The sequence below is a fragment of the Chlamydotis macqueenii genome, chromosome 1, assembly GCF_036417535.1.
Source record: "Chlamydotis macqueenii isolate bChlMac1 chromosome 1, bChlMac1.mat, whole genome shotgun sequence".
In the NCBI taxonomy this organism is placed as follows: Eukaryota; Metazoa; Chordata; class Aves; order Otidiformes; family Otididae; genus Chlamydotis; species Chlamydotis macqueenii.
In genome coordinates, this window is record NC_141556.1 from 194280166 (window position 1) to 194306535 (window position 26370).

The 26370-nt window shown below is 39.1% G+C and overlaps 1 protein-coding gene across 1 annotated transcript in view; it reads left to right on the plus strand.

Moving 5' to 3' along the window:
* The window catches only part of ATP8A2 (ATPase phospholipid transporting 8A2), a 302400-nt gene that overhangs the window by 15979 nt on the left and 260051 nt on the right, over positions 1 to 26370 (plus strand). The window contains exons 4-16 of the mRNA XM_086739502.1: positions 452 to 550; positions 1304 to 1349; positions 4159 to 4199; positions 6003 to 6076; positions 8670 to 8739; positions 10223 to 10350; positions 11392 to 11503; positions 12223 to 12388; positions 14695 to 14822; positions 16042 to 16119; positions 17314 to 17402; positions 18138 to 18182; positions 19481 to 19556. Of these exons, the coding sequence (XP_086595628.1) occupies positions 452 to 550; positions 1304 to 1349; positions 4159 to 4199; positions 6003 to 6076; positions 8670 to 8739; positions 10223 to 10350; positions 11392 to 11503; positions 12223 to 12388; positions 14695 to 14822; positions 16042 to 16119; positions 17314 to 17402; positions 18138 to 18182; positions 19481 to 19556 (1152 nt within the window). The remainder of the gene's footprint in view (positions 1 to 451; positions 551 to 1303; positions 1350 to 4158; positions 4200 to 6002; positions 6077 to 8669; positions 8740 to 10222; positions 10351 to 11391; positions 11504 to 12222; positions 12389 to 14694; positions 14823 to 16041; positions 16120 to 17313; positions 17403 to 18137; positions 18183 to 19480; positions 19557 to 26370) is intronic.

Sequence of the window (26370 nt, forward strand, 5' to 3'; positions counted from 1 at the left end):
CAACTTAGAGGCTTTTTTTTAATGTAGTTTGTAAAATCAAGCTACTTCCATTCTTAATAAGTAAAAATAAGAAATAGTATTGTAAAACATACAGATTTGGACCATACTGAAAAAAAGCATATGTGGAATCTTGTGAACCTGCTGAATGTTTAGATAGTTCAGATTATTACTCTTTCCAGGTGAATTACATAACTTGAATGCTTCTCTTGTGAATAGAGGAGAAGTAGAATAAAAAGCATGTACAACAACTTCATTTTCTGACTTAATGGTAGTAACTTCTTCTAACCCACTGAGAGCTTGGGCTAGTTTGCCCACTGAAATTGGATGTCAGTCTGGCACAAATAAAAAAGCTCTGCATTATTTCTTCTGAGAGCTTTGCATAAAGTTCTGAAATTGCTAGAAACTGATAATACAAAAATAAAATCAGTATCTTTTCTCCCTCTGTTCACAGCAAATTCCAGATGTCTCTCCAACAGGAAGATATACCACTTTGGTGCCATTGTTATTTATTTTGACAGTTGCTGGCATCAAGGAAATCATAGAAGACTATGTGAGTATGATTATGGGGAAGCCTGTGCTTCAAAATGCTACAAAACTATCCATCTCTGGAGTCTGAGTCATTGCTGAACAGCAGCGAAATATGCTTTAGAATTCCAAAGCTCTGAACTTGACTAGAATTTCTGTAGCACACTGAGATAAATTAAGCATTTTCATTATAGATGGTGAACAAGGAAACATCAGTAGTCAGGACACTTGTTTCTACCTTTTTGAACTTGTTTATTTGTGCTTTTATTAGGAAGACCTGGCTAGAAAGACACTGTAGAGTCCTGACGGATATGTGGCCTTTTCAGTTGATCTTGAGGAGGGTGCAGGACAAGCAACTTCAGCATAGAGCAAACTGTTTTGGGCAATATCTACACTAATTTACTTGGATACTGTTTCTAATCTGCTACGTCTTTCTGCTTTGCGAAGCTCTGATGAATAAAATAATCAAGAAATCAGTCTAAACAAATAGCACATAGTGCAGCTGTTCTCGTTGTTTCTTTTGTTTTTCTTCCAGAACCAAATTTTGGAGACTTAATTTTTTAGCTGGTGATCCAGGTTTCAGCCTGACTTCCAGCATGAGGACTCTCACTTTAAAGTTACATTATATTATTTTACAGACCATTTGGATTCAGATGATGTATGTGGCTTTAAAAAAAAAAAATGGGCAAAAATGACCTAGTGTATCATCATGTAGTTTGTCATGTTTCTAGCTCTAATGGTTTTAGCTTCTGTAACGAAGTATTTTATTTTCTTGCAGAAAAGGCATAAGGCAGACAGTGCAGTGAATAAAAAGAAAACAATAGGTAAGACTAAATAGTCTTTACACTAAGTATTTCGAGTGCAAATAGTGAATACCAGAATACCAGCTTTTGAACATTTCTGTTGCTTAAACAGGCATGATGATGGGGAATGCATGTCTTTTTTTGGACTGGGTAGTTACTGGTATGTTAGGATTTTACTTTACCGAATGTTTGATGCTGATAGTGTGACACTTGAGGGTGAGGCATAGTGTGGATTGTTAGAATTTCTAAGTTGATGTAATTTCGAGGTTGTCAAAGTTATATAGTTCTTGGCTCCTCCAAGAAAAGCAAACATTTTTCTCCCCTGCCAAACTCTATCCTGATTATTCTAAAGAAGAAGAAGAAAAAAAGCCCCCACCCAGAACAAAAACCCCACAAAAGAAGCACCCTACCTCCTGCAAAAAATTCCAAACTAAACCAACCAACCAAAAAACCCAACAAACACTTGAAACATTAAAAGTTGATGTCAAAGGATTTTTAAGTTATTTTTTTTGTAAATTCTGCTGCCTTTAAAATACAGGAGGAACTTGGAGTTTTGTGGATTTGCTTTCCTGAAGTGTCACTGAAAGAATTTTAACACTGATATTCTCTGAATGCCTACATGTATCCCTAATATATTGACACTGCTTCACACTGAATACCTGAAAATACAATTTTCATTTTCTTCATCTCCCTGAATTGAAAACCTGTATGAAGAGTTCATGGATGGATGATATCTTATGGTCAGTCAGTGCTGCAGTCATGAAATCTATGTTCCCAGGTTGGGTGGTTACTTGCCACTCTTCTGTGGAGATCTGCAAGGGAAATGATCCAGGAAAACAGAGGGGCTTGACCTCTGAGTAGAGCCCCTTCCTGCAAACACACTTAGCTTAGGTGTGAAAAAACTAGAGAAATACTTACAGGAAGATGGGGAACTAAACAACCTGTAAGCTCCATGCTTCAGTTAACAGGCATAATGTTTGCATGACTGTTTTCAGTGAGTTTTTTCCTTTGTGCTTGGGAAGTTAAGTTGATCATTGACATTGTATATTAATGAATATCAGAAAGCATTGCTTTACCAGTTCTTCAAGGTAACTTCTCTACAAGAGTCTAGGAAGATGCTTCAAGAGTATGAACACTGTATATATTAGTCATGAGAAATTGGCAATTGACTGGCTATAGCACACCAGGCCTTGTTATAGCTAATATGAAAGACTTGTCTTTCCTCACATAGGCAATTCTAATTCACTGGGAGTTAGAGAACATGTACTAACAAACACTTCAAGGGAAGCTTATCACAGTAATAGTGGAGAGACAACCTTAAAGAACACAAAATATTCTTATGGAGCTAGTAGAATCTAGCACTTGAAAAAATACTTCAGGTTTTATTTTTTTATGTTTGAATACTCCAATTTTTCAAAATGATACTTAAGAATATATCCTCATATTTCTTAAGAGGAAGACTAAAGACACTTATTCTTGAGATGTGTATGATGAAAATGAAAAGCCAATTTATGTTCAGAGTGGAATTAAGATGAATTAAATTTAGGTTCTCTATGTGCCTTTAGGGCTACTCTCGTAGCTGAGTGAGATCTAGTCAATGCAATCAGTATAGAGAGCAGTTCAGCTCACTTGAAAGACAGTGACTGCTTGGCTGTGTTCTGAACTCCACTGCCTGCCTGCAGTGACTAGATGCTCGCTTCAGTAGCGTGCATGCAGGCTTTGCATTTATCTTCATGTTTAGTCTTTTGAGTAGTAGTGTATCTTCAAAGCACATTTCCTATATTAAATTTACCTTAGAAAACACTGGTTTGGTTTGCGGAGTGGCTTTGGTATGTAGGAATTAAATTGCCATTAGAGCAAATTAAATTGAAAGTTCTGTTCCAGGTGAGCACTGTACATCTCTATTAGGAGCTGAAGTGTGTAAGGCTCGGAGCCAGTGTGTTATGTTTTGGTTAGCTCCACATAGTGTATGTGGAGATGACTTGGAATCGAGGGACCAGACCAGATGTAATCCCAGGTGAAGCCACTGAGCAGCATTTTGCACAGATGTGGAGAGCTCACTAATAACTGTTCTGATGTATTGATCCTCTCATGTTCAAAATATAGAGCAAACCATGAACACTTAATACTGTATGAAATGCCTTTGAAGAGAGTAGACAAGCACAAGGCTAGCAAACTATTGCACAAGACTGATGGGAGGTGCTTGCCCTTCAGGAGCAGCACTTCAAATGGCCCTGCACACCTAGGTGTGAGTGACAGCACCAAGTCCCAGATGTAGAACATCAACACACTTTTTTTAGTCTTGGAGAGTCTTAAGTAGAAGGTTTATGCTGAAACTCAGTTTTTGAGTAGGAACAATCTTTTTAGGCACTTGTTCTTTGTTACTTTAACCAAATACCTTTTGACGAGGAATAATTAATTGATATTTTTTTAAATTATCCTCTTACAAATATTCTAGAGAAGACAGTCTTTTCTATCACTTGGAATATTTGTATAAAACAGGGTTAAGCAGAGTAGAAGGTGCAAAATTGCAAGCTCGAAATTTCAGAACTGTTTTATGCCTAATGATTAGCATGAAATTATGCCAAGAAGAAATGAGGCCACCAACTGTTGTCTAGCAGGTGATTAAAAAAAAATTAAGGGCAGATTCTTCCTCTTTGTTGGTTACATCTGTCTGGACAAAAGTGTGGTCCTAGCTTCTGCAAGTCCTTTTCTGATCTGTGTGTTAGTTCCCATTCTGGTCAATGTTAGCTACTGCTGATACAGTTGTTTTGAAATTTGTCTGAGTCTTGGCTATTTATTCTAATGTAACTTTAAACTTTCTTTCCAGTTTTAAGAAATGGGATGTGGCAGAACATTATGTGGAAAGAGGTAATTAAAATTGTGGATGGGAGGGAGTAGAAGGTGTGCAAGAACTACTCTTGGCAAAATAAATTCGGAGGCCTAGAATTAATGTACGCTGTGAGAATTCCCTGTGACTTGGAGTCTGAGGGATGCTTCCTGTGGCAAAAGTGAAAACTGCCCTGAGCAGGCACCCAAGTACCCACTAAATCCTAGTACTGTCTCAGTCAAATGCTAATGAACTGTTTTAAGTGTTGTTTTTTTTTTTTTTTGCTTGAGCAGTTAATATGCTCCAGGGTGTAAACAGTATTTTGTTTTTAGCCCATGTCTAGAAGAGTAACTTTCACTGCAATGCTATGTCTCCCGAAAGGTCTAACAGACTTATTTTGCTAAAGAGTTCTTAGATTTTGAGGCTAACTAGTAACCTGTTTGATCAAATAAGGAACACAAGCCCTGCTGCTCCCTCAGGCGCTTGGGATCCATGTTCTGTGAAGCCCTGTGCCAGGACCTGGTGAGCTTTGTTTCTAGAACTGCTGAAATCCCTCAGGATGTCTTTATCTAATCATGACTCTTGATGCCTTTTTAAGGACAAAATTAGCCCAGTTAAGTAATAAATGAGGAAAAAGCGCACCCTTTCAAAACCTTTGGGAAATGAGACCTGCCTGTGGAGGCCTAAAAGCGATCCTGCTGCAATGTTAGGCTACAGTAGAAACTAAAGATTGGCAGGGATTCTGATGGCTAATGCTAATGCCTGCTTATGCTGTTCCATGTCCTTTTTGTAGTGAGGACACTAGATTGAAAGACATTTAAAGCTGTGTCTGGTTTTCTTATACTGTGAAGCACTTATTGAATTGACCTGTGTCTGCATCTGCGTATTGTCCAGGTGGGCATTTATTGTTAGGGAATAACAGTTCTATAATATCCGCTTTGTTTGCTTTAAGGCAGACTTGCTGATCTTTTTGTGCTGAAATTGGTAGGTAATCATTACTCATCACAGTAAGAGTAATGAATCTGCCTGTTCAAACATGCGAGGTATTTAAACTTCATAAATTAATGGGTTAAAAATATTTTAAACCCATTTCAGATTCTTAGCGGTGCATTGGTGCTAAGCAGTTTGGTACTCATCAGGCAAGCCTGGCTTACTGTTTTGAGAATGCTACTTGGTCTTTCTTAGAATGAGTCCCATGCATGTGTGACTTCTGTGAAAGCTGCCAGAAACTCTTAGGTCTTCAGTATTCCAGAAATTAGGACTTTGCATGTCCCTAAGTGACTGTAGGTCAGGCAGGAACTGGTTGATGCTGTCAATCTGTAGAGACAATACTGCTTGCTAGTGACAAGTAGAAGCAGTGCATCTAAAAAGGGCTAAGGGAAAATTATGATGATGACTGGGTAGGTAAGTAATATGAAAAAGGACTAGGAGAAACTCCTGGTACTTGAGGAAGGTAAAGTTTAAAGATAACTTTTTATACTAGGAAAAAAATCTTTCTGTAGGTTAAATAAGACTGAAGAAAAAAAAACCTCAAATTTGGATAATGGCAGGATTATAGAAAAAAGTAATTTTTACTAAGTATAAGCCACAGAAGTTCACACTTTCCAGTTGAGTATTTTTTTTCTATGCAGAATTACTTACTTTGCATTCAAAAAAGGAATGCTTTAGTACTTACAAACTTGCAGTGAAAAGTACTCTGAACTTTCAGAAGCACTCTTTAGCTGTTCTGTGCATGATGCTGTTCTTTTGACTGGGTGAAAGAAAATAACAAACTAACATTCCAGACAAGCAAACTGTTTGTTTTTCTTTTCCATGCTACTGTACTCCTGCCCCTGACTCAACAGGTAGCAGTAGGAGATATTGTGAAGGTCACCAATGGGCAACATCTTCCAGCAGACATGATCATTATATCTTCCAGGTATCCTGAATGGGTGTGGAAATGATGTGTCTGATGAACTGAGGTGCAGAGGATTTGAAACTCTGTATTTGCTAGTAATAAAAACAGACATCAGATGGCACTAATTCTTCTCCACATCTAAAATCCAATTTCAGCAATGTCAAAACAATACTTTATTAGGCAATGCTTCATGTGGCATTGGAGATAAGTTCTTAAGAAAGAAGGCTTCTTTAAGACTTCATAGTATTTATGTACCTTTACTTCATGAAGTGTATAATTGAGTTTGTTGGAAGACTGAAGGTCTGTTATACAAGCTTCATGCAATCATTTGCTCTATAGCCTTCTGAGGATCCCTCCATTTAATTAAGGAAGCTTAAGTTTTCTTCCAGTTAATTCCACTGAGTTTCCAGTGTATCTTCCTGCCACTCAGGATTGAATTCTTTCAAGCAGTAACTCTAAAAGGCTAGCCCAGCTGGCCTCTAACTAGCCTGCAAAATAGCTTTTGGGCACCATTTGTGTACTCAGTGTCTCTGATACAGCCCATCCCTAGCATGGTAGCAACAGTAAATTGTTGAATTCTGCTAATTTTAGTTTGTGAATTATGGGACAATTTCTATATACCAATATACTGGTCATTGATTCTGAAAAGCGCTTGAGTGGTTCTTAGCTGCTAATCTAGATTTTATATTGTATTAAACAACTTGAGGCCAAATGAAGACCACTGTCCACTTTTTTGGAAGCTATGTGGGGAAGCTTACTCTTTTTGAACTGTCACATGATCAAGGGTAGAGATATTTTCATTCCATAGTATACGATATTGTAGTTTTTAAAAACAAATGCCAAATTTTAAGTTGTTGTCAACCTTAATATGCAGTTAGTTAGGCTACATTTTGAAATCAGTAATTTGCTGCTGATTCCTTCATTGAGGAATATTTTGTTCTTCATGAGAACGTCTCCTTTAATATATGGTACTAAAAACCCTCCTGATTAATTTCTTAATTTGCATGAGTCAGCTTTTTGTTCTACATTATTCTACTAACCTGCTGTCACTGGTAACCACACAATAATTGGAGAATTTAACCTGAAGTATGCTGGTTTGGGAGAAACTTTGCTTGAAGTAAATAGCAATTTCTACGGCAGTTCTTCTTTACAATTGATATGGTTCCCGTGATTCTTTTAAATGGCAATGCTAAGTGTCCTCAGTTCACCAGAAGGCTTTGCATGCTCTGATGGGGTGGTGTCTTTTGCTTGTATGTGTATTTTCTGTGTCTGAGCTGACTGTCAGAGGTGAAATAAACAACTGTTTTGATCTTGAGCTTTTTCTCCTGTAGAAGAAAGGTGTCATTAAATGAATTTTATGTAGAGAATAAATTTACATAAAAGAGAACTATTTGAATTGAAACACAACTTTTTATAGAAACACTGTCTAATTTCTGTGGAAATAAGAAGAATTGTTTTGCAAAAAGTCTGCCTTCTGGATTAACCACTTCAGTTGTAGTAGATCCGGTGTTTGTGACAGAAGTGAAGTTGGAATCAAGTTGGACTTAATCTGTGTCTATCTTGGGTTCGGATTCAGGCTGCGCCTATAGGAAAAGGCAAAGAATAAATTTTTGAACCTTTTTAAAGAAGAATTGTCTGGAGAGAAAAATCTAGCTTCTTACTGTATTGCATATGTACCTGTCTGTTTCTTAACAATTTCTGTCCTTAAGGAGCCTTTATTACTGACTCTTCTGCTGATTAAGTACATTTGCTGTTAAAGCAGTTGGTTACTTTGGGAAAGAAATAGCAACATCTCAAGAATATGAAAAGTGATATGCTGAAGAAGCAGTTGTTGGAGGCCAGATGGGAAACTGATACTCCTTAGCAGCCTGAGGAGACAGTAAAAAAACAAGTTTTGGTGGTGCCATACAGGTGTTTTAAATCTTAAGGGGCATGTCAGGACCTTATCACAGGTGCTACCTATGCAGAGCTCCTCCATGTTAGAAATAGATAAGAGCTTGACTAATGGAAAATTAATTTGGTGAGGAAGACTTTTTTTTTTTGCCCCTATTGGTAAGGGTAGAAGCATCTCTGGAAGATGTGGATACAGAGATCTGCACAACCCTCAGTTTGTCTTATTGTACCTTTTTTCTGATTAGCAGCGACTTCAGATGCACCTCCACAAGTCCCCCAACTTTAAGGTGATCTTGCAGCCGTGACCTTTTATGTGTGCAATTCACAGGCAGAATTCAATAGCAGAACTCTTACTCCAAGCACATTTCCTTTCTATGCTGTTCAATACTTAGTATTATATCTATAGCTTTTGCAATCTGAAGCAATTTTATGGATTGCAATGTAAAATAGTCCACTTCAGGTATGTAAGTTTATCATGACTTGTTGAATTCTTACTGAACTTCTGATTTAGACTTCTCTTGCTGTGTAGTTTGTATGAGAGTGTATTCAAAGACATCTCTGTAAAATGTGTACTTTCAGCTGGCTCTTTTGTGGTCATATACCATCAATATGGATTTTTGTCTTCTGCAATGTATTGAAGTGTATTGTGAGCTGTTTTAGTGCAAAAATAGTACACACAAAGTACTGAATTTTAATATTGAAAATCATGTGCTCCTTACAGTGAACCACAAGCCATGTGCTATATTGAAACAGCTAATCTTGATGGGGAGACGAATCTTAAAATACGACAGGTAAAACAAACTCGATTTCACCTTTTTCCATTTAGCTATCTAGAATTAGTTCCAAAGCAGAGTCTAGCTTGCATGACAACAATACAGATACCCTTTTTTAAAAAAAAAAAAAACCAACAAAAAAAAAACCAGAAAAAACCCCCAACAAAACAAGGCATATCTATTTCCAGGTGGCTATAAGCTGCCTTTTCAAGAGATAAACCTAAGCAATAATACTTCATGTGCAAGTGTAAGGAACTAATCTGGAGGAAGTATTACAAGCCCACAAAGGCAAATCAAGCAGACCTTTGCTGTGTTTTGATAAAGGTCCAGTAAGTAGAACTGAAGTGCTGTATTTAAAAAAAAAACCAAACAAAAAAAACCCCCAGAACTAAACCCCCAAAAAGCAAACAAATGAAAACAAAAAAAAAACCACATCAGAAAACCACCACACAACACGAAAACCCTAAACCTCAAGCTATGCTTGTGATGAGAGCTGTGGTTTCTGCTGTCACAAGTGCCAATCTGTTGCTGCCTCTGTGGAGTGCTCAAAAGGACCTTTTATATGTAAAGTTAATTTGTTCTGGTTTTGTGGTAAGCAGTGGACTTTATGTGGATGTTGCTAGTTTTGTTCATAATGGTGTTTAGAAATAGTTTAGAATCTTTTGCCTTCTTTCATTACAAAAAAATTATTTTGGATTAGGATTTTGAAATACAGATTACTTGTTTTTTAAAGAGCTGTACATCTGCTACTTGTTTACAACCTTTGTAGAAATGTGATTTACTGTTCTGGATCAGCACGATAGATCAGATTTTGAGTTCCTGTCAGATTTTTTTCCTTCAGGATACATGCTTAAAATACAGAAATGAAGTTATGGGGCCTTTTAAGGCCTTGTTTTGGCTTGCAGTGCTACAGACAAAATCTAGGACTAAATAGATCACAGGCAGATGAAGAGCAGTGGAGTATTGTATCTACACTCAGATGGAGTAGCAATGTGTTAGGTTACAGTTGTGTGATGGATTGATAATTAACCTTGAGTAGGATGGGACCATAAGGGCTGCAGTGACCCAAGAGAGACCACACTTAAGAGTGACTATTTACCTTCAGTAACACATCACAGGAGCTAGACTTTGCAAGAAAAGCCAGGCCTGTTTATACTACTTGTTTCCTACTTCTTCCTGCACATGTGCAACTTGGTGCTTTTGTAACCAAGAGGAAAGTCCCATCCACAGAGAGATCATGTTGGTAAAGTAACTGTTGTGTAGAGGGATTTAAACTAATCCTATATAAGCAGGATCATATGTGTCTATAATGAATCTTCCTTGCAGGAAAGAGTTATTGAATACCCACTAAAAAAAACCAAAAACTCGAACCAACAAACCCAACAGATAACCTGCACACAATTAAAATGATATTTTAGATGCTGGAAGAAAGCACTATTCTTTGATGTTGCCTTCTAATAACAATTTTTCATAAGAATTTCCTTTGGATTGGTCTCTGCAGGGATTGTCTCAGACTGCTAGTCTCCAGTCAGGAGAAGAATTGATGAAAGTATCTGGAAGGATAGAATGTGAAGGACCCAACCGTCATCTTTATGACTTTACTGGAAACTTGCGCTTAGATGGTCAAAGGTATTAACTTGACAACAAAGCTGTAAATTCATTTGGTTAGGAAAAATACTTCCTGTGTACTCTTAGTCTGCAACACTGAGTTGCAGCATACTTTTGCTGGGGAAAAGGAGGGTAATGACAGTTGTTAAACAGAGCATCTGTTGGTGTAAGATAACATAGTTCTGTCTTCCTATGGAGTCTTCTGCTTGTTGTGGGAGAGTTCGTTTCTTCGGAGTCATAGTGGTTTTTTAATCAAAAGTAACACCTAAAGAGAAGGTAGAGTGGGGGGAATGGTTGGGGTTTTTAGGGCTGCCTTGTTACAGGAGATATGTAGAGGAAGTGGAAAACATTTCCCTTCCAACTAGAGCCAAAGACTTCACCAAGTTCAGATCTACAGAGAAAAATTATTCTAGAATCTAGAAGCTTTATCAGTGAAACTTTGATCTGTTGCAACTCTTGGAAGAAAAGAACTTAGTTTTAGTACTTGAGTTCATAGAACTTGAAAGGTCAGTAGGAACATGCAGGTTTCATCTGGCTGTACTTGTTTTCCTGCACAAAACCTGTATTCCTTGAGCAGATCGTCTGAATAGTGACAGATGCAAGAATAGTAGATGATCACTTGCATCCCACTTGAGAAATCACATGGGTAATACAATTTTCCCCAAATGCTTGTTTAATGGCGTATGTGAGGTTATAACATGCTTGGAATGGGTGGTCTCTTTAAGTGTGATGCTTCTCTAATTAATGTGAGAGAGAACATAATAGCCAAGGTAAAGGGCAGAGTAGGCTTGTGGCTGCCAACTAAGTTCTCGAGGTTTGAGTAACTGGAACAGCTCCTTTGTATCACCTTCACCCTTCTGTGCTATACCAGGAATTAGACTTACGCAGGTTTCAGTGCTCTCTTGAGTTGAGTGGACAATTAAGTTCATTATGTTAGTTTCCTTCTTTTGTGTATGTGTTGTGGGTTTGGGTTTTTTAAGGGTGGAGTAAGACTGAAAGGAGAATTACTTTCCTAAAGTGTTACTCAGAATTTGAAAGGTATACGTACTTCTTGCTTTGCAGCCCAGTTCCTGTTGGTCCAGACCAGATCTTGCTAAGAGGTGCACAACTGAGAAACACTCAATGGGTCTTGGGTATTGTTGTCTATACAGGACATGATACAAAGCTCATGCAGGTAAAGTTTTTAAGGAGATCTAGAGCATGCTCTGATAGAAGCTGATTGTCTTTCCTGTATTCTACTTGTATTTTTGACTTGATTTTTATGAAATGGTTGACACATTGTAGATGTTTAAGACTTGGAGGCCTTGAGGAATACAAGGGTACTGTTGTACTTGAGGTTGCATGTGCACATGTATAACCACTTCTTAAACTATTTGTCTCAAAACACTTAAATATGTAAGCAAAACTAACTACATTTTATCTTAATTTGTCTGGTAGCTGGACTACATCAAAAACTGAGGTATAACACCTGAGGATATGGTAATGACCACCTAAAATTTTAGCACTTGGAGATAATTGGATCAAAACTACAATCTCTGTATTACCTTAATGGCAGGGAGTGCCTGGAGAGACCAGCAACATCTGTGTGTTGCTCACCTCGGATGGTCGGTGGGATGGACAGCCAGGAGATGAGCATGCTAGATCTTTAGAACTGAATGGTTCTATTCCTCCGATCTCCTGTCAGTTTTGGAGCAATTAGGACTATTGGCTCCTATTACTGCCTTGTTGAGCTTTGCATACCATATTGAGCTAAATAGCGTTGAAATAGCAAGTGCTATAATGGACTGTAAAAATAAAGACTGAGTTTGCCTCTGCAATTTCCACTGGTATAAGCTGTTGTCAGATGTGTATGTGTTTTTATTTTTCATTTTTTTCTTTCCTGCTGATGTTCAGAATTCAACCAAAGCACCTCTGAAGAGATCAAATGTGGAGAAAGTGACCAACATGCAGATCCTGGTTTTGTTCTGTATTCTCCTGGTGATGGCCCTTGTGAGTTCTGTAGGTGCCTTATTATGGAACAGAACACACGGCGAAGTTGTCTGGTACCTTGGCTCCAACAGTGAGTATGCAAGCAGTGTGCTAGGGATGTATCAAACTGTAGGGTGACCAGGCTCTTAGCTTTGTTAAATGAATGCATAAAATAAGAGAGAAACACAAGGAACAAAGCCTGTCACGAACTTTTTGATAGTCTGATTTTTTTTTTTTGAGAATGGACTAGCATAAGTGAACTTGCAAGTGAGGCTTCTGTTAATAAAATCTTCTAAATGTTAAGTCAATATCACTGGGCTACCACTGAAGGAACAGGGCAGAAACAGAAGAGGAGCAAGAGTTAATCTTGGATATTTAATGTTTAAATATCCAGCTCTGTGGAGATGCCATTCATAAACTTGTTTTCAGAGCAGGTTGCGTACTACTGCCTTACGTATGATGTCTGACTGTACCTGACTGCAGGTATCAGTTTGATACTGACTTCATGGTTACGTAGAGAAGCAAAGGATTTCTCTAGTTGTTTTTTTTGGTCAGAAATGCTGATCTGCTGTTGTAGAGAAAACTGTTACATGATAAATGTTATGGTTTTATATTGATTGGATATTTCAGGCATTTTGGCTTTTGACTTCTGTTGTTTTGTAATGAGAAAACTGATCTCTTTGTGTGCTTAATGAAGGGTTGTATTTGATTTCATTCATACGCTTTGAATTTATTAGTTCAGACATCAAAGATGAGCCATATGCAAACACTTGGGGATTAAATAAATTGCTCTCCAATAGACTTCTGACTTGAGGGTGATTATATTAGGTAGCTATAAAATGTGTTGTTACGAACATCTTGAGATGCAGATCTGAAAGCAATTCTCACAGGCTGCAAATAATCTTTCTGCTGGTGATTGCAAAACAGATGACAAAGAATGTCTTCTGAAGTTTAAGAACTGCAATTGTAATAGTAATGAAAAAAGTTCATATAGGAAGAGCATGGAAATGCCTCATTGACTCTGATTTTTGTAGCTGTAATGTTCTCTAGTAGCAGTATCAGCAATTTTCAAAGTTTCTTTGCTACCCTCCCACTTGCTTTTAAATGAGGAAGTCTTACATTTTTGCCTTCCAAGGCTGGAAGTAATATTGGAAAAGACAAGCAGAACAAACTCTTGAACTTGTGCTAATATAGAACAGATGCAAAGTGTAATAAACTAGGATGAAATAGGAGTCTATATAGATGCATTTTTTTTTGTAAATTGAACACACAATTTCTATGACTTCTGTAACTGCCACACATGGGAAAGACACTTTTTCAGGTTAGGCAGGTTAAATGTCTAATTTCTATGAAGATTGTACTGGAAAAAGATTTTTCTAGTATCAAGCGTGTTTCAACTCTTCCTGTAAACTAATGAAAGGTATGGAATTAATGTGTGCTCACACTTGGAGATGCCTGGGTCCAAACTTCAAGTCTTGATCTGATCTTCATTAGGCTTCAGCAGCTTTCTCTGGCCTCTCTCTATTCCTAGTTTGCTTCCCTGCCTTCTTACTAACTTACTTGTAATGCTGAAAACCCCTTAGTCGTGGATTGTCTTCATTGTGCTGGGTGCTCTGCATGCTGACTTGAGTGCATTTCGAAGCTGGCTGTAGGCAACATCATGAACAGGAGCGCATCCTGTGTTTGCTGAGCCTTGTCCATTCCTGCCTGCTGCCTATAAATGTTTCCCCTTCCCTTTAGGACCAGTTGTGCTGGCAGATTTATTTGTGCAACTTGCCCAACATTGTCACCATTAAGAATGGCTTCTCTGCCGAAGCAGGATGCCTTAGTTCATTTACTAGCTATGTGTTTAACAGTCAACTTTTTCTCTTAGATTTCTTTAGTGTGAGTCATTTCTCAATTCTGCCAATGCTGGCAGATTCTAGAACAGATTTTAATCTTTATTTTTTTGGTTTCTAATTCCCTTCTACAAGTAGGTGCTTCTTGAAAGGTAAAGCTATGTTAGTAGTGATATTGATGACTCTTAATTGGGGCAGTTGATACATCAGCTAAATCTCTAAATATGGATTACAGTGTAGAATATCATGCTTCTCACCATCTGTTTAGCAAAAATTACTCATAAAGTGTTCTGTTCTCTAATATCTAGCCTCTCCCATCTTGCCCTTCTTCACCTGGTGTAATATGCTGTGTATCCAGGCATGTGTTTTGTGGCTGTTTTTTGTATACTATTGAAATCAATATTAAAAAGGCCCTTATACTAGGCATCAACACGCTTGCTGATTATTTTAGCACTAGTAAATCTGATTAGGCTGACTGCAGAAAGATGATTGCACCTATACTGTACCACTCAAACTTCTGCCTTCTGTCTGCTGATGTCTTATGTCTTTTGGTCCACAGAAATGCTGTCTGTCAACTTTGGATACAACCTGCTGACATTTATAATCTTGTACAACAACCTTATTCCAATCAGTCTTCTGGTGACTTTGGAAGTTGTCAAGTTTACTCAGGCTCTTTTTATAAACTGGGTAAGTAACAGTAACAGGTGTATTAATGTCAGTTTTGGAAAGCAAAATACAAATAAAAAAAAAAACAAAACCACAAAACAAAAAAAACACCCTGAAATCTTTGAGATTTTTTTTTCTGCTGACTCTTCTGATGCAACTTTTGGGAAAGGCAGGGAGAAGTTCAGATAATTTATTTTATTAGTTCTCTGTTGCACAGGAAACTAAAAGATTTAGTTGTAGGAAGATCCCCCATGCAAATGATCACACTTCTGTATTTTAGGCTTTCAGGATGAGAGGAGAGGCTTAGCTCTTCTGGTTGAAGGAGGTCTCTCAGCTGACTCATGTTCAGTAATTATCTTTTGAAAATTCTGCAGTGCCTTATCTTTCTCCCTGCTGTGGCTGAAAGAAGCTATAAGACTTGTCTGGGGGTGTGAGTGTTTGTGGGTGTGTTTTTTCCTCTAAATCTTGAGGCTTACCTTAAGGTCACCTCTGGTATGAATCATAGTATTTCTGTATAGAGATGAGTTGATGGTGCCTCATGCAACAAAGCAGTGATTCCTCTCTTCAGGCAAGCTTTGATTTCAAAGTGTGTTTCTCTTCAGTTGTGGACTAAAATTACCATAGCGATGTCTCTTAAGCTGAATGAAACCAAGAGGAATACGTTGTCTTGGCCTGCATTTATCCTTGGACTTTCAGTAAAGTTGTAGTGGTTCTAAAATACAAGTAAATAAGGTCTGACATCTGTTCTTTGAACTGCTTGTAATGTATTGGAGATGCCTAACAATCCTACCTGAGAAATTGCTTTGGTTCATGTAGTCGCTGTTTTGTTTACCCTCCCAATTAATTATATTTATAGAAGGAGTTGAGTTCTGTCACTTAACCTGTCTCTTCAGTTGTGGATGTGGCTGGAGTAAACTGCATTGTTGTAACTGAAGACCTATGGTTAGCATGGCTAATGCCTGTTAGAACTTCTTGCTGTACTAAATTCTTAAATTAGAGATGCAATGAAGAAAATAGCTTCGTATAATTGAATCTAGCTTTTCTCACGTACACATAGTGTGGAGGTATACTTAGAAATGGTGGCACCCCTATTCAGCCTGGGATACTGTTTCCCTCAGGCCTTCAGAACCTCCACCAGTGGAGTTTAGTCAACTCTAACTTGGCTTGATTGACTTAAAGAAAACTGAAGATTTCAGTCTTTAATTTGCATAGCATAGGTCTAATTTTGCTCTCATTTCAGGACATAGATATGTATTATCCTGAAACAGATACACCTGCAATGGCCAGAACCTCAAACCTTAATGAGGAACTTGGACAGGTAAGACGACATTTTCTTAAGTGTCATATATGTGATACATCATGGGAAGATAGAAGGTATTAGAGCATGCTGAATGAATCTGCTGTATTCTGTTGCTCTGTGACTCGGGTTAATGGGATGTCTTCTATTAATTGAAGTCTTGCAAGTAAAATAATGAGATATCACAAGATTTGATATGTTGATAATGAGATTACAGACATTTGAGGTCATATAGGCAGTTTTAAGACTCAGAATTTAATCTTTTTCTTATGTTCACTGTAAACTGACTTTTATCAAGGGTGTTGAATTGCTTTTCAGTGACTGTCTATACTGGAACAGAATGTACAGGACTAAGCTTGGCTGAAGAGCAGGCCAACAGGCTCCGCCTGTTTTCTTAGTTCTTAATGTTTCTGACCACTTAACAGGAAATACAAGTAAAAAAGAAATAATGCAATTCTGTTATTAGATTGTATTCCTTCAAGTGTTTACTTTTGTCTGAAAGGAAGATGGAACTGGATATTAACTTGTACTTGTAAGAGGTCTGTTAAAAACTCTACAAGTGAGTTTTTTTTTCAAAATGGAAGGGCTTCCCTGAACAAGTAGAAATGCCACTAGTATTTTGTAGTGCCATTGAGAAATTCTAGCTTTTTTCCTTGACAACCAAAGCTATAGGTATGTAACTGACCCACATAAATGTCATCATTTGTGTGAATTTAATGTTGGAGAATATGTTTACATATCTGTAAAATACATAGTTATTGTTTGCTTAGCAGGGTGGTAGTCAATATTTTTCCTACTTAATCCAATTAGCATTTTTCTTAGAAATGGTAATTTTTTTTATTATTTCGTTGCTTTAATGTGAAGTTCCAGTCTTGCTCTTTAGTGTTAGTACAGTTGAAAGACTTGGTGAATGCTTGACTAGCACAAGCAAGTACATCTATAGTGACCACACTGAAGCCTTGACAATTGATAATTACTGCTTGAGCCTTTGTGCATTTAGAGAGAAAGAAGAAATAATGCCATTAAACAACTTTCCTGATGTTTTTTTCCTGTAGCTATAAGCTCCTGTAGCAAGCTATAATGAGCCTGCATTGGCCAATACTGTGACATTTGAGCTGTATGTCTCACAGAATTTTCCTGATATTTAATCTGTTTTCCGTTTTTGGTTTCGTTACTTTGCAAGTTGAAAACTAGAGGCTTCTTTTTTTCTTCCAGGTGAAATACCTGTTTTCTGATAAAACAGGTACTTTAACATGCAATATCATGAACTTTAAGAAATGTAGTATTGCTGGAGTGACATATGGGTAGGTATGACTTCTTTAGAAACTCTAACTTAATGCATGCCTATTAATGGTACATATTCCTGTATCAGAACAGGATTAGAACATATTGTTCTTCAATTTGTATTTTAGTGTATTTTGTGGTCTCAGTTAATAGCTTTCATTTCCATGTCCTGTAACACAAATAATGAAATGCAAAACCTGGGGAGTACTTTATGTGAAGTAAAGGAAACTTGCTTCTTAACTTATTTGGTCATGATTTAAACTAAATGACAAGTCCTAAATAATCTCTGGCTTTTCCAGAGGAAAGATGCAGCCCAAGGATAGCAATTTTCAGTCACGTTTCTGTGACTTCTTGAGATAAACCAGGATTTAATTACAACCATACAGGTGTAATTGTATTTGTAGAGTTTAATATTCCTTGCATGAGGGGCATACCCACTTACTGTTTTTGTTCTGTTTCTGTCAAAAAGGATCCCTTTGAGTCATACCAGTATCTTATAACACTTGGCTTTTTGAGTCTTGAATACTAAATCTCTGTCTTTGCTTAGTTTTAAACTGGTCATCTTAAGATATCTGTACAAGTTAACCTTAGAATTTCATGGTAGCTAAATTAGGTACTTCTTGATTCAAATGTATGAACAGCTGAACCCATGGTTCCAGCATATGTTTGTATGTGTGGTGACTCATTGATTTTTGCCTTCTACCTATTTCTTGGTTTGAAAAGTGGGATAAATGTTCTTTTTGTTTTCTACTCAGTCACTTTCCTGAGCTGGAAAGAGAACGTTCATCAGAAGACTTCAGGTAGATATATTCTAAGATGTTTGTGTTCTGTTTAATAGAGTGGGGACAATCTATATCAAGACTGCTTTCCAAATTGGGAGTGGAGGAAGCGCAAGGGAGCAATGTGTTTGAATAAAGTGCTCTTCCAGCAGGAGCCTAATGCCGAGCTGGTGGGCAGTGATGAATCTCCTCTTCTCCATAGAGAGATGATGGGTGATGGGGATTGAGGAATAGGTGGTGGCTGCTTGGGCTGGATACATGCTAGTGCGGTGCTGATTTATAATTGCAGTCAACCATGTTACAAGCTAAGAGTAACCTTATCTCTGGCTAGAGACTGAATGTTACTCTCTGCAATCACTAAGGTTGTACCTGACAAGGAGGAGAAAAGGAACTTCTTCATTAAAGTGCTGGGTTTTAGTAATTGAACTGGGAAAGAGCTTGATATGTCCTATGTCAAGAGAACCACTCCTCTTTGTTCAGAGATTTAATGAATAGAGGTGATGGGTCTGTCCCACTTTACAGAAATGAGTGAAAACCTAGAAGTGTTGCACAAGTGTTGCTGTAGCATTTTCAGATTAACAGAAAAGGGGGAAGAGCCAGGGCAGGCTGATGGGCTTTGAATGGCAAATATAGGCAAACAAGAAGTGAGTTCCTACCCAAGAAAGAGGTAGACACTGAATGCTATTAGAAAGCCATGTTAGGCTTCTCTACTGGTCCAGCTCATTTTTATGATCACCTTTTAGGAAGATGATATGATTATACGTTGCTACTTGTGCTGAGATGTAATTTTGATGGGTGCCTCTTTTTCTTCCAATATATTGCTGCTTTCTTCATTTCTATCTTGTTTTTCCTTGAACACTTCTTTTCTAGTCAGTTCTGTAGAAGAGTTTCTTTCAGGGACTATTTTGGAATACTCAGGCTTAAAATCCTCCAAGGATCAACTTGAAGCAGAACTTGCTGAATATAAAGGGAGTTTAACGATATTGATCTTTGATCTGTTTTAAAAGCAAGTCACCCTGAAATCGATGTATTTCAAGTGCATTTAAAAGCTGCTGCTGCTTCTCTCATAGGAGATGTGTTGACACTTGAATCTTCTCAAACAGGCTTTCAGGCATAACCATTTTGGGCTTCTTGCTGGTGTTCTGAAGAAATTGTTGCTCATTTTCAGCACTTTGTGTTACTCATATGATCTTTTCACAATACTTTCAAGGACAGTGGAATCTTACTTTGCTTTTCCTTTGCTTCCCAACAAAATAGATGAAGTAGTAAGATTGGAAATGTTGCCACTTATCTTTGAGTATGCTTTTCTTGCTCTGCAGTCAGCTACCTCCTTCCACCAGTGAATCGTGTGAATTTGATGACCCAAGACTGCTGCAAAACATTGAAAATGACCATGTAAGTCTACTCTTCGAATATTGTCTCTTAAACACTCTATTCTAGGCCTCCCTGGAATTGAATGTTAAATCTGTGTGATCAAGTCTATAAGTGTGTCATGCAAGCACAGAGTAGGTAAAAAGGAAACAAAATAGGTCCTCCAGTGCCTTTCTACCTGCGTATCTTACTACTGAATCAAACAAACAGTGGCGTTGATGTGGATACCTGCTGGCTGTAAAACAGCTTCACGTATGCAAGTGTATATGGAAAATAATGTTTTGTAACAAATGATGGTAGAAATTGTAATTCTTAAACTGTTTCAAGTATTCAAGTACCCATACTGTTTAAAATACTGTTTTTAACAGTAGTCTAGAGCATTGCAAGGTGGTTCTGGTATGAAACTTGCTTAAAATACTGTAAATGTTGGGAAATCCAATTATGTGAAGAATGTAAGAGGTGGGACTGAATTGCAAGCTTAAGCTTGGCCTGAGACTTAGTGATTGGTAATCGTAGCCTAACTGATTGTGTCCTAAAGAGACCTAGTCCTTTAAAGAGTGTTGGTTCATAGCTTATTCAGAAACCATGCAGTTATGAGGTGTTTCTATATCAGACAACTGAAGTCATTTGCGAAAAACCGTGACCCTTCTCTTCTGCAGAAGCTGTCTCATGGTAGGGGATCTGGGCACTGGCAAGTGTGAATTCAAATAACAAACTTGATTAGCTGGTTGCTTTCCTTAAACAGTGTAACTTGTGTAACTGGACTGGTCAAGTTTAGTATGAGCATCTAAAATGTGGCTACAGCATACTGTTTGTGTGCAGCAAAGTTTTTTGCTTTACAGTATTGAAGAGCTTGAAATGCAGCATGGTGTAAATGCCTGAAGGAATATTTAATTACTACGTATTCTTCAGGGTGATAGAACCTCAAGATGCCTCCTGTGTTCCTCATGTTCAGAAAGGTGGCCCTTCCAGGACAGTGTGCTGGTTTCCTATGTGGCTTTTGTAATCCTCTGCACTGGAAGGGTTTCCCACTGGACATCCCTTGTAGACAAGATTTCGGTTGTCTCCTGTTCTTTTTGTTCATGTATGGCTACAGTTATGGTTTGTGGCAGTTGCTGACTCCAGGTGCTCATTCGGAATGGAAGGCTGCTGGTTTAGCTGCAGATTGCAGATAAAATGTGTTTGAGCTCTTGCTAGCTGTTGCTTTAGGCACCTATACAGAGAAGTGCTTTGGTTCATTTTAATAGACTCAGCAGAAGGAACATATACCCAATGGGTTGTGAGATGGAATTCCTCACCTAGCCTTGAAATGGCTCCATAACGTTGGGCGATCTCTAATTCTTTCATCTTCTCTGGAGTTCTACTTCAGGAGATGGAAGGAATATTTACTGTTGTAGCAGGCAAAGGATTTTGGTAGCTTGCTTTGTCCCTTAGTCTAGACAGCTTAGAAGCCTTTGTTCTTTACATACTGAACCTATATGTATAAAGTTTCTTTTTGGCTGGCAATTTAAATGGGTAAATACTGTTGTCATTGCACAATTGTTGGGCTGAGCACATGGTGGGAACTCAGCACTCGGACAGTTGATAGGGGATCTTCTGGCTGATAAGACTTAGCCTACCTTGTGCAGGCCAAAGATACCTTTTGGAGCCTTACTGTCCTGGAGGGGTGGATGCTAGTCACTGACAAGTGGTGATTTAGCACAAGAACACAAGGACTATGTGTGACAGTTTGTTTAGGAAGTTCAGCTCTGTTTGTCAAACTGCATCTGAGATGAGGGCTGGATTACAGGATAGTGGGAGGAGGAAGAGTCCCATGTTTCTAGCCCATTAGCTTTTTGCATTAGGTTAGCTGTTGAGATGCATAAACTACTTCCTTTTACCTAAAACTCCTTACTATCTTAGTTTTCGTAGCTAGTAGATAGCTGCAAATGCTGTTTACAGATGTCTGACAATCTCTACTCATTTGGTGGACTGAGGTGAAAAAACTGAAGTGTTCTGGCACAAGCTGCTCTTGTGGGGTCAGATGGTGCTGTACTCAGCTGGGCAATGAGTTCCCTTTCAACTCTTTCCCTTTTGCAGCTGAAGTTGTCAGTGTACTCTCAGAAACACTCAGTAAGTGCTCATTGCTCTGGTTTTGAAGGTGTAACTTTTTTTTTTTCAATCCAGATGCAAGTGTTAGTTTAGAGCTGTTTCAGTGCCAAGTAGTTTTCTTTCCAGGTTGAAAATAAAAAAATATACTTGTCCTCATGAGACTCTCTTGTATCTGCTAGGAAGATTTTTATCATCCTGCATCACCTCTAACTTTCATAGCTCTTCTGGGCAACTGGTGTGTAAGGGTTGATGGATGGCCAAGTCCACTCTTGAGTAACAGTCAGAGTTATTGCCCTGCAGGAAGTGTTCCAAGGAAAAATGTGTCTTGAAAACATGTGGAGGTTTTTCTTGGCTTCTCTGGGATTTTAATGTGGATGAAAGTACCTAGGTTTGTCTGCCTATGCTTTTTCTTTGTAATGGCTTCTGTTCTATGAACTGTGCAGCAGTGCCAAGAGTATGATACAGGCTTGTTTCTACAGGGAAAACAGTGTAAACTCTTGTTAGAATAAGGAAAGATCAGTTATTTCCAGAAACTTGGTTTGATGAATATGCCAGATGGTCTTTGTCTTAGCACTTGCGAGTTGCTCATGTGCTGTGAACAGTCTCATCATGGGCATGCAAGCGTGTTTGGTGTGGGGCTGTTTTTTACCCTGATGATATGAGTGCAGGGAAGGAGGTCAAGAAGTGAAAGAACTAATAAACTTGGATCTCATCCTAGTTATCCTAGACTTCTCCATTATATCCCTGGATGTTCTCCAGACTTCCTCTGCTAGCTCCAATCTGCGTATAAACTCTACTCTGTGGCCTGAAAATTACTGTTTGGGCAAGAAGCAGCAAGCATGTTGTATAGCTCCAGATGCATGAATTGATTCAGTGAGTATGTGTGATCAGGAGTTAAGCAACTGGCAAGGCAGAACAAGTAACTGTTGTGCTCATGTTGAACCTTTACCTCAGTGTAAGTGTTTGTTTAGATCTCCAATATGTCTGCTTATTTTCATGAAGTGTGTGGGAACGGAGGCTTTTATCCCATTAGGCTTTGAAATGACCACTGTTGTCAGCTGATTGTTAATTTCTTAAGAAAACAGAACAAGAAAAGTATATCACTACTGGAATGAAAAACTGCAAGTAGGGGGAAATATATTCAGGTGGTGAGAAGTTCTGGGAGGCTTTAGTTCAGAAAGTAACTGTTGCCTGAAAACTGTCAAAACATACCATTTTGCAGTTGACAATTAAATTGTTGTAGCTTGATGAGAAATACTTTTTCAATTTTCTGCTTTTGCTCTTTTTACTCATGTAAAAGGCAGTATTGTTGTGGCACAGCAGCACTCAGTGGTGCTTCGTTCAGGCCACAATAGTCCACTGTTAACCTTCACTAGATTTTCACACTGGCCATAGGGGAGTCTTGCTGATCACTCCCTTGCTCTCCAGTTGGTGAATCAGCTTGTGGATGGAGATCAGGGAGTCTCAGCTGGTGTGGTGTTGCTACTGGTGGACAGTGGTGGTAGCGATTGGTACCTGTTTTCTTTGACCCTCAGCAGCCCCACAGTGGAAGGGTCCTCAGAGACCATGCAAGGTAGACAGCTGTTTAATTTCCTCCGTCTCCGTGGCAGCTATACCAAAAGCCCACTGTATCCTTTTCAGTCTTTGAAAAATCCCCTCTGGAGGTAGTCTATACCAAGAATGCACGGAGCACCTGGGACAGTCAGAATGGGGTGCTTTTGCCACTCATTCCCAGTCAAACTTATTTTGGCCTCCAATACAGTCAGCTGTTGGGATCCTCCTGTCACTCCAGAAATACAAATGGGCTCTGCCCCTTTATAGCTTGATGGCATTAGGGTACACTGTGCACTGGTGTCTGCTAGAGCCTTATATTCTTGTGGCTCTGATGTGCCAGGCCGATGAATCTATATGGTCCAGTAAACTTGGTTGCCCCTCTCCTCTGTCTGTCTGAAGGCAGGGCCCCTCTAGTCCTGTTTATAGTATTTTCTAAGTAACTTTTTGTGGATATGAATTAGAATTTCCTTCCATAGGATCAGAGGTGAGATCCGCCCTTCTGTGCTGTCTGGGGAACTGTGCACTGGAGACTGGAGCAGCAATTTTCCTGGGAGAACCTCAATTTGTGATTTTTTTTTTTTTTTTCTTTTCCCCTCCTCCCAACTCATACCTGTGCCTCTAGGGGCAGAGTAGATTTTCCATCCCACTTCATGTCCTGTCCTTGGTCACGCAAGGTAAACCACAGGGTACCTTGCTACATGTAGCCTTTCTGAGCAGGAAGGGGTCATCTCAGCTTATCTAGCTGAGATATTGGTTTGTGCAGCTGAGAAGTAAGATCAGTCGTCTTCCAGTTTCTGTAACTCCTGGGATAGTCTTTAAAACAGTTTTTCGAACATGCTTTTGGATCTTTTGGTCAGTCTTTCCACAGCTGAGACACAGGCCTGTAGCAGGGAAGAGAGATTGTCTTTGTGTTGTTGGAGTTGGTTAGCCACTGCATGTGTTGGTGGTGCCTTGTTGTCTTTCCAGCTCATTGTTGCCAATGAGTTGGCATACAATAGATGGTGCACTCCATACAAACTTCTGACACATAGGTCAGGAACATGAAATTTAATCTGGATCTATGGATGTCTGTAGGTCATCTGGGTTACAATAAATCAGCTCCTGAACAGCTAATTCCCTCAGATACTTGAACACCTCTCTCTGTGGTGGTCCACTTGCTTGGGTGGTGTATATTATCTTCCTTGAAGAAATACCTTTTCCCCCATGCCTGACAAGAGTCACCTCCAGAGGCTGCAGGCTGCTGACTCTCTTCCAATCGCCCTGTCAATCGCTGCTTCCCTAGACAGGGATCCCAGCTGCCTGGCTTCCCTACTCTCTAATTCCAGGCTACTGGCACTGCTGTCTCAGCGTTGGAGCAACCTGGTGACAAGTTGTTCACTTTGAATATGGCTGAAATCCTTTTGCATATCTTGCAGCTCACTCAAGGATAGAGATCAGGTGACTACTTCTACCTCTGCCTCTTCCTGTTATTGTGATGTCCCTGGTTCACGATCTTTCACTATGCAAACTGATTTTTTTGTGTGTGTGTATTTCTTCTGTACATGGCAACCGATACTGGTGCAGATAGGTGTGTGTTTTTTTTTTTGTTCATCTTCAGTACTGCTTGCTGGGGTTTGAGTAACCACAGTGTCTGTGGCAGGAATTGGGATAGCTGTGGTGCCTGCCATAGGGGCTGGAGTAACTGCAGCATCTGTAGTGGGGACTGCAGTAGCCACAGTGCCTGTTGCCAGGGTTGGATTATCAGCAGTGCCTGCTGCCAGGGCTATGGCAGCCACAGTATTTAGTTGTTTAAACTTAATCAAGATCTACAACAGCTGCAAGAGACCTGCCAGTGTGAACAAGGTGACTGGAGTATCCCAAGGGTATTCAGAATTCTCAAAAGCTATTGAAATTAGCCTGGCAAAGAGGGGGAAACTGTAAACAGATGTCCGCCCTGCAATCTGGCTTCCTAGACCAAAGCAAAAGGTATAATTCCAAATAACTCCTGTGAGATGGCTCCCAAAATACCTGGATGGAGCTGCTGCCGCTTTGCTCTGCGCACCACCTGCTGCTATTGAACCCAGTTACAAAACCGGTTGTGCTACCGTGATCTAACCAAACCAACCAGTGCCACATAGCATAGCACAGCAATACCTTTAATGCCAGAATTGATAAGCTGTCCATAAATACTGACAAACAGCATATATGGCAAGTAGGATACTGCCCAGTACAGCTCTAAAAAGAGCTCTGAGAGCAAATAAAACGTCATGGCCAGTGATGACCCAACCTGCGTAATAAATGCTTGTAACAAATCTACTTTCAACACACTATGTTCAGATATGTCCTTTTCACAACCCTTTTGGATCTGACTGGGTCTCAAGCTTTGGATCCTCAGATTTAAGTCTGATATCCTGAGTGATTTAGCCTGGCCCCTTTGTGCCCCATGTTGGGTGCCAAAAAAACTACACTTAGCCGTAGTCACCATGCAGTTTCTTGCTCCCCCTCCCCAGTGGGATGGGGAGAGAATTGGGAAGAAAGGAAAACACATAGGTTGAGATAGACAGCTTATTAAAATAGCAAAGGAAAATGACAATAAAAACAGAATATAAGGATACTAAAATATACAGGATGAACAGTGCATGATTTCTCACCACACGATGTCCCAGTGACCGATACAGCCTGTCCCGAGCAGCGATCGTAGAAATGAAACTGAGCAGCAAGCAAAGAAGCAAGAGGGAGAGAGCAAGGCACTCCCCCCTGCTGACCCCCAGTTAGATACTGAGTATGACATTTATGGCATGGAATGCTCTATTTGACCAGTTTGGGTCAGTTATTCTGGCTATATCCCTCCCAGCTTCCTGCATCTCCACATCAGTGAGACATGGAAAGCTGGACGGTGTCCTTGGTCTCATTAGCAACAACTGATATCATCAGGGTGTTTGTCAACATTCTTCACACATGAAATTCAAAACACACTGGCTACTCAGTGGAAAACTAACTCCATCGTTGCCAAAACTGGACAAGGTCATCTTTCAGGGGCTTTGGACAAGACAAACTTGCATTTTATTATATTGATTTTTGGATGCTGGTTAATGTGTTCTTTGAGTCTGTGCCTGAAATATCCTGATCCCCCCCCAAGCTTTACCAGCTTCACTATTCTAGAGATGCCCAATATGTCTGGATCCTCACACTGTTCTCCAGGTCTAATGAACAA